Source organism: Telopea speciosissima, chromosome 2 (assembly GCF_018873765.1).
Source record: "Telopea speciosissima isolate NSW1024214 ecotype Mountain lineage chromosome 2, Tspe_v1, whole genome shotgun sequence".
In the NCBI taxonomy this organism is placed as follows: domain Eukaryota; kingdom Viridiplantae; phylum Streptophyta; class Magnoliopsida; order Proteales; family Proteaceae; genus Telopea; species Telopea speciosissima.
Genome location: NC_057917.1, coordinates 43663348 through 43678166, shown reverse-complemented (window position 1 = coordinate 43678166; position 14819 = coordinate 43663348). Strand labels below are relative to the sequence as shown.

General features: G+C 39.7%; 2 protein-coding genes across 2 annotated transcripts; both read right to left on the bottom strand.

The window, feature by feature from the left end:
- Positions 1 to 4102: 4102 nt before the first annotated feature.
- On the bottom strand, positions 4103 to 4625 carry LOC122652254. The gene has a single exon (XM_043845945.1). It carries the CDS (start codon positions 4539 to 4541, stop codon positions 4104 to 4106), a length of 438 nt encoding a protein of 145 aa, XP_043701880.1. The 5' UTR covers positions 4542 to 4625; the 3' UTR covers position 4103.
- Positions 4626 to 14065: 9440 nt separating this feature from the next.
- LOC122652594 lies at positions 14066 to 14582 on the bottom strand. Its single transcript, XM_043846380.1, has one exon. It carries the CDS (start codon positions 14522 to 14524, stop codon positions 14078 to 14080), a length of 447 nt encoding a protein of 148 aa, XP_043702315.1. The 5' UTR covers positions 14525 to 14582; the 3' UTR covers positions 14066 to 14077.
- Positions 14583 to 14819: the final 237 nt, after the last annotated feature.

The window sequence follows — 14819 nt, the reverse complement described above, 5'->3', positions numbered from 1 at the left end:
TACTCCTACTGGGTTAATGATCATTCTAACCCTCTCTTACGATTTTATGATGAGTTATTAATTCCCCATCTTCGCCAAGAGTAGGTGAAACGCTTTCATCAGTCTCTATCTCAAAGAGATCAAGATCTCTGCTAACATCTCTATTACTAGGGAAATTGGTCTCAAGAAAAGCAACATCACAGGATTTGTTTTCAGTCATTCCTCCATCTTGATGTTCACCGTACATTACATAGCCTTTTGAGCTATCGGAGTATCTTATAAAGATATTCTTTTTAGCTCTAGGGTCAAGTTTTCCAACTTATGGGAGCTATTATGAACATATCCAGCACATCCCTATGGTCCCATATGCCCCAAAGTGGGCCTTATGCCTTTTCACAATTCACAGGGAGTGGAAGGAACTGATAGTGTTGGCACGCAATTAAGGATATAGGCAGCGGTCAAAAGAGCATCCCCCCAGAAAGATATTGGGAGATTGGCCTGTGCCATCATCGATCTAACCATATCTAGAAGTGTCCTATTCCTTCGCTCTGCTACACCATTTTATTGCAAGGTGTAAAGAATAGTTAATTATCTAGTGATTCTTTTTTCCTCACACAATTCTTTAAACTGGTCTAACAGATATTCGCATCCTCGGTCAGTGTGTAAAGTTTTTAAACTCTTGCCTTATTGATTCTCAACCTCTGCTACAAAGCGTTTAAAGCAATCTACTACTTCATAGCAGTGAGCGATCAAGAAGGCATAACCATATTGCAAATAATCGTCTATGAAGGTAAGGAAATAAGAAGCACTATGGCGTGCCTTCATATTCATTGGTCTGCAGATGTTCGAATGGACAAGCTCTAGGATCTTGGTTGCTTGGATTGTCTTTCCAAAAGGCTTTTGGTGGGCCTTACTAGCTAAACAGGGCTCACATGTCAGTAGGTTGATTCTAGCGAGTGGGCCAAAAAGGCCTTCTCTAGCTAACCTTGCTATCCTGTCTCGACCTATGTGTCCTAGTCTAGCATGCCATGCAATTGATTCTGAATTATTATCAGCATTAATCATAAAATATGAAGAAGAAACCATAGGATTTACTAAATCTAATTTAATAAAACCATTCTCAAACTTACATTGTCCAAATAAATCACAATCTAAATGTATCTCAAACAAATCACCATAAAAAATAAATGAATATCCCAAAGTTAAAAGTGCAGTAAGTGAAAGTAAATTATGTTATATTTTCGGTGCATATAGCACATCATGAAGAAGTAAGATGTGCCTAGTACGTAAGGTGAGCTGATAGGTACCAACTCCTCGAACTGCTTCACTTGTTCCATTTCCTATGTGGATGTTCTGGGAGCCATCCAAAATCTTCCTATAATTTTCAAATCCCCCTCGATCATGCGTTATGTGTCTTGTTGCTCCTATATCCACAATCCAGTCAAATAGGGTTTGGGCAACCAAAACTTGTGTACACACAAAAGTACTAGGAGAGAGGGATAAAAATAGTACCTTCTTTGCTTCAGTGCAATCACGAGCGAAGTGCCCCATCTTCTGGCAGTTATAGCATTTGACCTTAGTAATCTCTCTTTTTCCACCTCGTTTGCTACATTTGCGCTTGGCGGATTTGCCTCCACTTGGTTTTTAAGGGCTTTGAAAGTAAGGTGGCTGATGTTATTCATGAGGACCGTTGGAGCCTTCCTCTGGTGGAGTCAGATTTTTTGAAAAATACTTTTGATAGTGAGGCAAATCCCTATTCCCCCTTCTGCCTTGGACGACAGGTATGTTTGGACTTGTAATCTAGATGGTATTTTTACATCCAAATCTGCTTGGGAGGTGATTTGGTTGAAAAATCCCAAGCTGCCTTGGTTCTCTATGGTTTAGAATAATCTGCTTCAACCTCGTCATTCTATGTTTGGTTGGAGGATGCACCACGGTAAGCTGCCAACTGATGATCTGATAAAGAAATTTGGCATCCCTCTTCCTTCTCGATGTGGATTTTGCTATTGGGTAGAGGAATCTTTCCACCATATTTTTTGTAAGTGTCTCTTTGCTCAATCTTCGTGGTCTTTGTTTTCTAGACTGTTTGGGATCGGTTGGCAACATCATACTTCTTTTTTGGAGTTGAGTGCTTGGTGGAAGAGAAAAGTGAGATTGGTTTCGCTCAAAGAGGTGTGGACCTGTGGCCTTATCCTTATTGCTTATTTTATCTGCCTTGAGAGAAATTCTCGTAGATTCGATGGGCGGTATTCCAATCATTCTCAAGTTTGGGACCAGATTTCCAGAGAGATTGTGCTTATTCTTTCTTCATGGCCTTGTCAATCCACTTCCATCCATGATTTTCTGCTTGGAAGGAGTTTGAATATTCCTTTGAGACCCATGGCGCTGCTCGGATTTTTGGAGATTTTTTGGTCTCGGCCATCCCCAGGTTGTGTCAAATTAAATGTTGATGGTTGCTCTCTAGGCATTCCTAGACGATCAGGGGCAGGTGGTGTCTTTCATAACTCTGATGCCCAAGTTATTTTTTCATTCAGGGAACTTTTTGGATATGACGACTGATTTTGAGGCTAAGTTTCAGGCTTTAATCTTGGGTTTGGACTTTTCAAAATCCAAAGGCATCTCTGACCTCTGGATTGAGTGTGACTCAGTGGCAGTCTTCATGCTTGTGTCGAGGTCTTTTGTTCCCTGGTTCCTTTGGCAGTGCTGGATTGGTCTGTATTCATACTTCAACTCGATTGTGTGGAAGATCTTTCACTGCTTCCGGGAAGCAAATCCTGTGGCTGATTTCCTGGCTAAACTGCTACAACTCAACAGATTTCTTCAGTGATGGTGCCTTTTCCGGCATTGATTGTGGATGACCTTGCTATAGATGCTCAGGGTAGACCGAGATTCAGACTTGCTTATTCCTAAGATCTTTTTTGTTTCTGTCTGTTGGCCATGTATTTTTCCCTACTGATGGCTCTGCCGAAGGTGGGGAAATATTAGGCATTTTCTTTATGCTTTGGGGCTGTATTCGTCCCTAGTTCTTGTATTTTTTTCTTTCCTGGTGGTTTTTAATATATCTTCTTTTAGCAAAAAGATAAAAAAATAGCACGTTTTCAATTTATGCGCGACAAGATGATCCGCTTGCTTGGCCATTCCACTTGAGATGGTGTATTAACCAAATATTGAGTTACCATGTTTACATGGGAACTCAATATTTGTTTATATATTTTGACTCAAGCAGTGCAAATTAGATTGTTATCTTTTCTACATTCCTTGTATAATCCAACTGGGGTTTCCATTGCATTTTACATATATCTCGACATTGTATTTTACATATATCTCTACTGGTGTAGAGCAAATTAATGCAATCAGAATGATTCAATGTTAACACGAGTTTGATTCATAGCCCCACCCCCTATTCTTCTTAATTCTTCTGTATCCTCTTCAGGTCCTAGGAAATTTTCCTTCACTTATTTTATTAATTGATGCGTTTTTGTTTGACCAAGTAAATTAACAAATAATGAACCCCAAGAACTTGACCACCAAACCCCGATTAACTATGCAAATCTTCTCCATCAGGTGCAGGAAGGGCCACACATTTAATCTTCCTTATTATACTTAATTGCGTTTAGTTCATGCATCTTGTTCCGGTTTTTCTCAAACATGGGAAATTGTTTTGAACGATCACAGACGTGATATGACCAAATGGGAAAATGCAGCTAAAGCACAGTTGGAACGCATTATTTCAAGTTAATCAGCTGCTTGGTTTATCATATGGATGGAGGATTTGCTGGTGTTGCAACCTTGCAATTACTACTATGTTAGAGGGCACAAACACACACAAACTCAAAAAATCACGGATATAAAATCCAATTATAATGGTATTGTTTGATTCTAGGTAAAAGTTGTGTAAGGGAAAAATTTGCAGGTAGTTTTAACAAACGAAGTCCAGAAGCCTGTGCCTATGATTTTGGGTCTTCACTAGTTTTCACTAGTAGAAGACAAATTATTAGTGGTTGATGAAGTGATTTTGGAAGGAAACAACAGGAAATAAATAAGTACTCAAGGAAATTGCATCGATCATACATGAGAGTAATAGCTAGAGTTGAGGAATTATGACAAGAGAGAGAAGGGACACTTTAGGGAATGTCTAGTAACCACTTCTTTTTTTCTTCTAGGTTCATGAAGGAGGTGAGAGGGAAGGACTTGCCGACCCCCATGGGTGTCTTGAAGGTGATCTTGTTGCCATCAATGTGCATCTCCACAATGGGAACCCACATCATCAGTTGCTTGCTCTTGACGCCTGTCATCTTTTTCATCCTCCCCTTCTCTACATATGCTGTGGTCTCAGCAGCATAGCTGTTCTTGGTGTTGGTTACGACATTAAAGTGCTCATAAGAAGCCTTGCATTTCCACCATACAAAGCCCGTGGCTCTCACTCTCCCGCATTCTTCTAGCTCTCCTGTAGGAAGGACACCACTGGGGAATCCCAGCTGTTTCATCAGCTCTGACAAAAATCGATCGCAAGCTTCCTTTCCGCGAACAATTTCAGCCCCTGCTCTGTCATCAATAGCCATGTTTGATCAACTAATGGATCGGTCACCCTACCCAAGTGATTGATAGAATGCTAAAAGAATATAGGAGGAAGGAATTCTTACAACTGCTTAAGCATGCAATCAAAGGATATTTATAGCAGTATGAAAATGAGAAACCTGACATGGATCGTTCAATTATATGTGACCTATGAGGGAGGAAAGTTCTTATTTTACCCAGTCTCCCATGTAGGAATTGGGATATTTTTGACCACCAACAGAACCTTCTCGTCTACAAGGGCGGCATTTGGAATAGGAAGTCTTCTTTAATGTCCATTAAATATTGGACATTGTTTCCCCCACAATTAGCTTTTGTCTTTTTTCCAAGAAGAGGAATTAGGTGATAGACTTCATTATATAGATTTTTTTTTAAAAGAAAACTTAGTATTTTTTTTTTTTTGAAAGAAAACTTACCATTTCATGGATTAAATTAAAGTACAGAGTAATTTATCACCAACAACATTGGTAATTTATCACCAACAACATTAAGTGGCAAGGACTTTAGGCTTTTGTCTAGTCATTGGTCATCTTAATCCCACTATATCCATCCGTAACTACTTCAAGCTATGGTTCCATAACTTAGATATATATGTTGAACACACAGTTCAGATGGCAGTAGTTGTGTGTTAGTTGTTATTGTTCTCAACACAGTGCATGTGTGTTGTTGTTGTCAACACAGTGCATATTGGTGCAATACAGTGATAGTGGTTGTGTACAGTGACAGTCTAGGAAAGCGACTATAACGCCCCCAGATTTCTAGACCTAGTAGGGCTCAGAATGCAAGATCTCATTTGTTCTAAATCAAAACATTTGATTCTATTTATCTCAGATTAAATATACAAGTCCACCATATTCAAAAGAGAAAAAGAAAAACTAAAAAAAAAAAAGTAAAAGAGCTCCAAAAATATCCATCTTAAGACAAGAAACTAGAAGAACTGATCCAAGATAACTTCAAATTTGTTGAGAGAAAGCTGGGCTAGTCGTTTGCACCACCGCCACCACCACGACCAAGAAAGGTGTTGATGCCATCTACCCCTCTCTCGATACCCTCTAGGCGGTGAGTCTGGTCGGAGAGTTGCTTCGTGACCTCATCGAAGCCATCCACCATTCACAGGTTCAACCGCCTGATGGCTGTCAGAATGTCAATACCTCCCGCTTGATGAAGGTATAGGGGTTCTTTCCCGATGAGCAATAGGTCTTTGCTTCCCAATGGACACATTAAGAATCCCTGTTAACTGTGCTGCTATGAAGGATATAGAGACCCCCCTTGACATATGAAAGAATCCAATAATTTTGTGTGCCCGGGTTCTTGGTATCCAGATTTGCATAAAAATGTCAGATGAGTTTTGGATAGTATGGTTCATGAAGGTTGAAAAGGTTATTCCACCCCAATTCCTCAAATCTCTGCCCCACCTTGTAAGCTTTGAGATCATCCAACACTACATCCTGCCCTTCCACTATATTTTTGAAGTGAAAGTAGTCTTGGGAAAGCTCTTAGTCCTCTATCTTTTAAAACCATAGTGGATCTAGGACAGTTGGTGCAACTTGTTCAATGCGTGCACGTTGTGTTCTGGGGGCCATTGATTGTTTTAACTTATAGCCAAGAGCCAAGTAGATAGTAAATTAATACCTTGAATGCTAAGGCCTAAGTAGATGATCAATATAAGGTTATGAGGTTTAAAACCTAGCCTTTAATTCTTTTCCCAAGGCAATTAAGTTACAGTAGGATTCTTAGGCTAGAAAATTCTGATTTTTATCAAATTGTGATCTAAGAAGTTGGGAAAAAAAGAAAGGCATGGCCATTATGTGAATGACATGATAAATAATGAAGTTTTATGGTCATATTATACCTAGGACATGATATTTCAAACAAAACAGTGGGTTCAAGCAAGTAATGGGTTTAATCGATCGTGGAGCATGCTATAAACTTAAAAACAAAAAAGAATTTTCCAAATGTTGTGGTTGGAAGCTTGAATCATAAGAAACAAGTACATATGGCATGTAACAACTCAAAGGATGTAAACTAAGCCCTATCTAGTAAGACCGATCCATGTATGGTTTGAGAGGAGAGGAAAAAAATTCGATTAGGGTTTGGGTTTTTCAAAAAATCCAACCCAAATCTCTGGATTGATGCCATAGTCGTGCGCAAGCCCTTTTATAGGTTGCTTAGGGTGAGAAAATAGTTAAGATTAGGTTGTGAGTAGTCTACCGAGCAAAAGGAAACAAAAACCCCAAGTTCCAAAACCTGAAATCGTGTTTTGGGTCTTCTCCAAGAGAGAGAAATCGATGGGAGAGAGGGAGATCTTACCGGAATGCGATTAGGCGTTGTTGAGGAGTAATTTGGAGCACCAAAATCCACCAAGGACTAAGGAGAGAGCAAGTATGGTTGTAGTTGGGGTTTCTCCAGACCTTTAGAGTTGTGTTTTGAAAGAGGGGAAAATGACCCTTTAAATTGCAGACTTTAAATTTAAAGAAAAAGGCCCGACGGTTTTACATACGATTTCAGCCTAGGTAAAAACCACCTGAAATTTTGCTCTTAGCTGAGGCTGTTTATTCTGATTTCAGTCTTAGGCGGATTTACCTACGATTTTATATTTGAGTAGAACCAGGCATAAAAGCCGCCCAAGCTAGAAAGGATTTTTGGCCTTGCTTGGTTTAACTAATCTATTTTGGTGTTTGTTACCTTCATCTGTTGTTTCCCTCACCCCCCTTGTGACCTATCTTACCCCGGTAATTTAAGCTTTGTGCTAGGCAAATAAAATTATAGAAGTAAAATGTCTACAAGATATGGGAACTGTATTGTAGTAAGTGCATATAAGGGAAATGAGACATGATAACCATAGAAAGATGTTTGGAGTGAAGAGAAATGAGTAAGGTCAATACACATGTAAAATCCATGTGAGATCCCTAGTGCATGGATGTGAATAATGAGATCAATGTGAACAACCTGTGCTTTTGGCTACCTTGCATCCCAACCAATACCAAACAAGCAAGTTATTGAATGAAAATACCCCAACAAGAGACAATAATTATTTATTTGAGGAAAAGAGGAAAGATTCCAAGGATTTTATCAACAATCATGTATACAAGAGAATATGCTTGAAGATAAGACAATGTGATAATTTTCTATGAGATTATATGGCATGCAAAAGAATTTATTTTGAACTTGAAGAGTTTTTCCAAAATATTGTGAATTAAGGATTTTACCACAACCAAAACCTAGAAATAATCCAAGTAAAATTCAACTCGGCATTATAAACCTAGCAACAATCTCTAAAATACTTGCAAACACTTGAAAATTTATAAAAGATGCAATAATCAAACAAGGATCCAACAACTTAGTGCCATTGATCAAATAGGGCTTGATTTACACCCAAAAACCCCAGTCCCAATCGATTTGGCATGGATTTGGTGTACATGGCTATGGGATTACAAGCAAAATCAAGACTTGATCACGACTTGAAATAATTCATCCTAAATCCAAGAAAAGAGAAAGTAGATATGGAAAGAAAGCCATATCTTGAACAAGTGAGAGTTTAACCTTGAGGCTTGAGATTACAAGAAACCCACCCAAGGGGAGCTTGAACGGAAGTCCCTGTAGAGCTTTTCCTCCTTACGGTTATGTCCCTTTCTTTGGAGCCAAAAGTGAGTTTTAAAACTCGCGGCTCTGTTTTGCTAAATTTTTGCAAACGGACAAACGAGCGAATCCACTTACCGTGACTCTGCTCGTGAATCCGCTCTGCACAAAACTTGAAATTATCATTTTAAAACTGTGCGGATTAACAAACGGATCCACACTCATGTGTCCGTCTGTAGATCCATTTGACTTAAACCCTCTCGGCCATTGAGACTTCTGAGACCGGACAAACAAACGGATTCACATTCCACATCCGCCCGTTTGTCCGCTCTCCCTATTTTCACGGAGGAGCCACGAACACACCCGGAGTGCTAATGCCGCTCGTGAGTCCACCCGATTTCTTTTAGGATTTCAAACCCATATTTTTAGAGACCTTTTGACCACACCTATATGTGATGATTATGTGCTTATACCCAAGATCGGACACCCCTTTTGTGTGACCCATTTGTGTGGACCACTTAAGTCTAGTTAATACCTTAAAATTGAAAGAGGTTAGGATTGGTACCCGACTGGGCCAGCTAATAAGAACTAGCAGGCATTGGTGACCACTGTGACTCCCCTCTTACATAAAAGGAGAAGAGTTACCCTTGAGGATGAAGACCTTAGACCCTGTGAATTTAAAGACCCGAACCTTATGGATAGGAAAACCTAAACCTATACGGGTAGAGACCCTTAATGGGGTGCATAGAATCTAGACCTGTAGATAGATATTAAGAAAAAAAAAGTAATAGGCTGGCTTGGACTGTTATCTTTGAGTGAGCCATAAAGGTCACGTGTATTTGGAAGTCACTCATAACACCTCAATCTAGTGATGACTCTATTTGAACTTTACTTGGTTTATCCAAACCTTGTTTAGACTCATAGAGAAAGTCCCACACCATGATTTGAATTTCCAAAAAAGGACTTAGCGAACCATACCTGAGAACTTCTTGTTCTTGTGGATTGATCTAAATGACAGATATGTCCATAGGGATGTGAATATAATTATTAAATTTTTGCGTATGTATTGGTGTGAAAATAAAATATATAAATATTTATAGATATCCCATAGAACCTTGGACTTGTGTGACTAGGAGTTTGGGTTTCATTACTCAAAACCCTAGAACGTGACCTTTGAGAGTTCAATCCCTTAAGTTCTCTAAGCCCAATGAATTTAATGATATAACTAGGCCCTAGTGGACCCTAGGACACCCTTCCTTTGTCCTTGGGACTTAAAGATCCAAGTGGGACAAATTGGGTTAAAGAACACCTTCAAAATTTGTGACATGCCATGATTGAATGCAAGGGCGGATGCAAGACCCTGCCTACAACCATGTTCGCATCTGATGCTGCCCTAAAGGTCAGCAACCAATGTAATTTATGGTACTACAAGTATGACCTTACCTCGACCTTGTTATGTAACTAGTTGGAGCCATGACCTTGGTTGATCAAACATTAGGGTAATGAATAATGAATTTAATGACCAAGTAGGTTAAATTATTGAGACCTGCTTGAAGAGTTGACTTGGACCAAAACTATTAGAAGATTATTGGTTCTCGAAAGAGGACTGATATGGACTCTTCCCTATGGGATAACTATGTAGCAGGTTTAAAGGTTGCAAAAGCAGAAACTGAAGGATGTAGCAAAACCTCCTCCAACAACAGATATGAGTGGAGTAATGGGTCACCAAATGCTTTCCCTCCATACTGGGAGTGAACAATAGGAGATTTCATCAATATTCTAAATCATTCTAGAGTTGGGTTAGGTAATGAGATAACCTGAAGTGAAAGCATTCAACATGTGAACCCTATGTTTGAGAATGGACAGGTTAAATCCTATAACCCAAGAATGACCTAAGTAGTGAAGGCTAGAGTGGTATCACCTGATCTGGAAGACCTAGGGAACTTTTGTTCTTTGTAGCTTAGTTTAGTGTGTAAAGCCTTATGTTACCTCTAGAGTGTTGTAACCACTGACCCTTAACCCAATGGAACCTAGGGTTATTGTGAACGACACCCCTGTGGTAATGTGACCCTATAAGGAAAAAAAGAGAATTGTAGAACCTGACTTGTTGTGCCATGTAGGTACTGCCTCATCTTGACCCGACTTTTGACTTGGTTTAAGATGTGGGTGATTTGGGATATTGTTATTCAACAGTTCTTATCTCTTGAGACCCTAGCTGCCTCAAATTTCGGGGATAAAATTTCTTGTAAGGTGGGGGGGATGTTACACCCGCACCCAGGATTATAATTAATTATTATTTCTGTCCCGTGACGTGTAGTTACCTCTACCATGTATGCTGGTGAGTTGTTCTCACTGGTGGTCAAACCTAGCTATAAAATTGACCACAGTACGGGTTTGCCTGTGGAGGAAACTATTCGGGGTCATGGGGGACAAACCATGACAATGGAGAAGTAAGTTCTAGCCCTTGACTTATTTATTTACCCTTTCCCTTGATGTCCTTGAAGTGCGGGTCAAGATTTGAACCGCTCTGGTATTTTTTGTTGAGTGGGGAATATTTTACTTGTGGGTCCCACTTGTCTTGGGGAGACATGTGAAAAGCTTATACCCATATCATGTGAACCCATCTTTTAATTAGGCTCTTTCCTAATTATAACCAGTGGGCAGGCCCATTTAGCTTAAGTGGCCCATTTAACTTAAGGGCCCATTTAACTCTATTTGACCCAAGGATGGGTTATTTCATTCCCTTACCCTAAATAGAACTAATGGGTTGACCCATTTAGCTCTCATGACCCATTGGACTTGAAGGACCCAATACCCACTTGTTATAGATAGGCCCAAAGGGGGGGAGAGAGCATTCACTTCTCATTCATCATTCTCATCTACCCTAAACGTGGAGGAGTAAAGAAGAAGGAGAAAAGGAGGGAGAAGGGTGGAGCAGCTTGGTTGGAGGCTTGAGACCCACCTCTTGGAGCCTCAACGTAGAACTCTTCTACCTTGATGTGGGTAAGCTATTAAATCCCACTTCTCTTCTTCTATTTTGGGTTTTGGGGTTTGGAAAATGGGAGAGATTCGATCTAGGGTTTATCTTGGAACCCAAAGATCAATTGTAACTCTTAGCTTTAGTTATTGTGGAGTTATTTCACTCCATGGCTTGCTCTAAAGCTCTCAATCTCATTTTATTTGAGAAACCTAGGGTTTCTACCCTATTTGAGCTATAGATTAGGTTCTCCTTGGTTTCCCTCTTGAATCCTTTGGGATATATGGACCTAGTGAGGTCTTAGAAGCCTAATGGACCTAGGAGGAAGCTTCCTTGAAGCCTCCTTACCTTTAAATCCCTTGGAAAAAGGAACCCCTGGTGAGAAACCTTTCAAATTTTGATTTTGCTGGTATGTGGTTACATATGATTTCAAGACTTACGAGAAACCACCCTTGCAACCACCCCCTGAATAAGCCCATGTTAAAGTCGGTTTTAGATACGATTTCATGTTCTGAGACAAACTACCCGTAAAACCACACTTGGCAGAAACCTTCCTGAGTCCCTGGTTAGCTAGGATTTACATGTGGATTCGGGAATTGGGCATAAAACCACCCTGTCTCTGAAATCTTATACTTAGGAGAATTAAGAGAGACCTTTTGGGGATCATTTCCTTTACTTATTTAACCCTGTTCTCACTCTTTATTTAGGTTTAAAATTCTCATCTTGTGGCATATTACTTAATCGCGGGGACAACTTGTAACTTCGGGACATAACTTATATTGTGAGTGGGTTTGGTTTGTTTGGGCTTGTTATTAATATTGCATAATGTATCATGCTATTAGTATAATTTATTAAGCATGTTTATGCATTTTGCATACTTTATTAAATGATTGATATGATGATGTTGTGGTTGCTTTCCATTTCTTATCGGGTTACGGTGTCAGTGAATGCCGATGCCGGAGCCCCAGATTATATATATAATATCTTTGATTGAATTTCATATTGAACTGTATGCGTCATGCCGTGCTGGTACCTGTGTGCTAAATCAGATGAAAAGTTGATGCGCTCGGAATACCTCTCGGGACGATAAGACTTGCATATAGTATATCTGCGGCTAGGACTTGGCACCCTTATGCTATGACCCTTGCCAACAAGGTTTAGGTGTTGGATAACCAGAGCCCAAATTTTGGGGTGTGAGAGCGAGCCAGTCATGGTAGTGATGGTTATCAAGGGGTCTGCCACTAGGAAGTTTTGGTGGTTTTGTCTGGCGTAGGCCCCCAAGTGACAATTGAGGTTTCATTGTGGTGATGATAGAAGTGACCCACAATGTTATCCGAGTTGTCATAGTAGCGTATACCTTTGACTTAGTTGTGTGATAGGTGAAAAAATAGAATTAACATGTGCATGTATCATTGAACTATGTGAATTGTGTGCTTATGCATCCCCATCCCCTCACTGGCTCAGTCGAGCTAACCCCCTCGTGTACACACATTTTAGATTATGATGCAGGTGGTGGAGGAGCACTGTGATCGATGTCCTCGAAATGATGTTGCCTACAGGGCATAATGATGGCTGGGACTTGCTTCCTTTTCTGGTTATTTTAGGGCTTAAAGCCCATGTATAAACATTTACTATTATACCCTTGTTGATAGTTATTATATGATCTTGAAAAATGTATTAATTACAGTATTTATTATTTAGCCTTTGAACATCTTGTAACTATTTAATTTTATACGCTTCTGTAAAACTACTGATCTTTTGGAATATAATATTCTCGTTCCGCACTCTGATATTATATTGCTTTAATATTAGTTATGACTGTGCGTTGGGACACTGTGTCAGTGATCCTGGCAACTTAATGGGATGACATGTGTTGTCCTAGTCACCCCTTGTATTGTATTATATTCCTTGTCTAGGATGGGGATGTGACACGTTCTCCCTGGTATTCTTTTTTAATTTTTAATATATTCCTGCTGATCTTTAGCAAAAAAATAATAGGAAATATAGAATTCTATTCAAAGTAAAATTCCAACATGTTGTCCTTTATTTACTTTTTTATGTAATTGTATTTTAGTGAGTTTGAGTGCTTTCCTCCGAGGCCTAGCCATTTCATCTGTTGTGAGGCAAGGGCGCACACGAACTGTAGACTGGCCAAATTGAAGTACTCCAGCCAGTCGATATTTGCACATGTTCTGATAAGAGTTTTGATTACAGTGTTCAAAGTGTCGGTCCTTTCAATGTTTCAAGAGTGATTATAGTGATTGTGCTATCAGTGAAAGTGGACTGGTTATAGGATTCTGTGGACAATTGAACAAGTTTACAAAGAATTACACATTGAACTTAAGCTTTGGGAAATTTTTCATTGACCCTGATTCACTCCTCCTATCAGGATCATCAGAGTATGTGTGTGTTAGATCATAGATGGGGTATGACTAAATGGGTGTGTGATTTACCCCAAAAAAAGGGTGTATGTGTGTGTGTTAGATCATAGATGGGGTATGATTAAATGGGAAAGTGCAGCTAAAGCACAGTTGAAGGCATTATTTCAAATTAAGCTGCCGCTAGGAATATCATGTGGAACGAGCATTTGCTGGTGTGAAACCTTGCAATTATTACTATGTTAGAGGGCACAAACACACACAAACTCAATAAATCACAGATATAAAATCCAATTATAAAGCTATTATTTTGTTTCCAGGTAAAAGCTGTGTAAGGGAAAAATTTGCAGGTAAAATCAATACCCGAAGCCCAAAAGAGCTAAATAAAACAAACGAAATCCAGAAGCCTGTGCCTATTATTTTCTGTGTTCACTAGTTTTTAACAAGTAGTAATAGACTAATTGTTAGTTGTTGATGAAAGGATTATGAAAGCAAACAAAAGGAAATAAATAAGTACTCAAGGAAATTGCATCGATCATACATAGAGAGTAATAGCTAGACTTGACCAAATTCTAGTAACTAGTACTGATTAATTTGCTGCAGGGTTTTGTTGGAGATACTCCTTCTTTTCCTCTTCGTTCATGAAAGAGGTGAGAGGGAAAGTCTTGCCGACCCCCATGGGTGTCTTGAAGTTGATCTTTTTGCCTTCAATGTGCATCTCCACAATAGGAACCCATATCATCAGCTGCTTGCTCTTGACGCCTGTCATCTTCTTCATCCTCCCCTTCTCCACATATGCTGTGGTCTCGGCAGCATAGCTGTTCTTGGTGTTGGTTACGACATTGAAGTGCTCATAAGGGGCCTTGCATTTCCACCATATGAAGCCCGTGGATCTCACTCTCCCGCATTCTTCTAGCTCTCCTGTGGGAAGAACACCACTGGGGAATCCCAACTCTTTCATCAGCTCTGCTGAAAATCGACCACAAGCTTCCTTTCCGCAAACAATTTCAGCCCCTGCTCTCTCATCAGTTGCCATCTTGGATCGACTGGTCGATTGATCACCCCGGCCAAGTGATTAATCGAAAAATCTCAGAGGAAGGAAGTCTTAAAACTGCTTATTGATGCTAAAGAGTTATAGTACTGTTTCTAAGATGGAAGTCTAAGCATATGCAATGAAAGGCTATTTATAAGAGTACGAAAATGAGAAACCTGATTAAGGAAGGAAATGTGGGAGGAAATTTCTTATTTTATTTGGGTCCCCCACGTGGGAATTGGGATATTTTTTACGGCCAACAGAACCTTCGATCTGAAGGAATGGAACCATAGTCTTC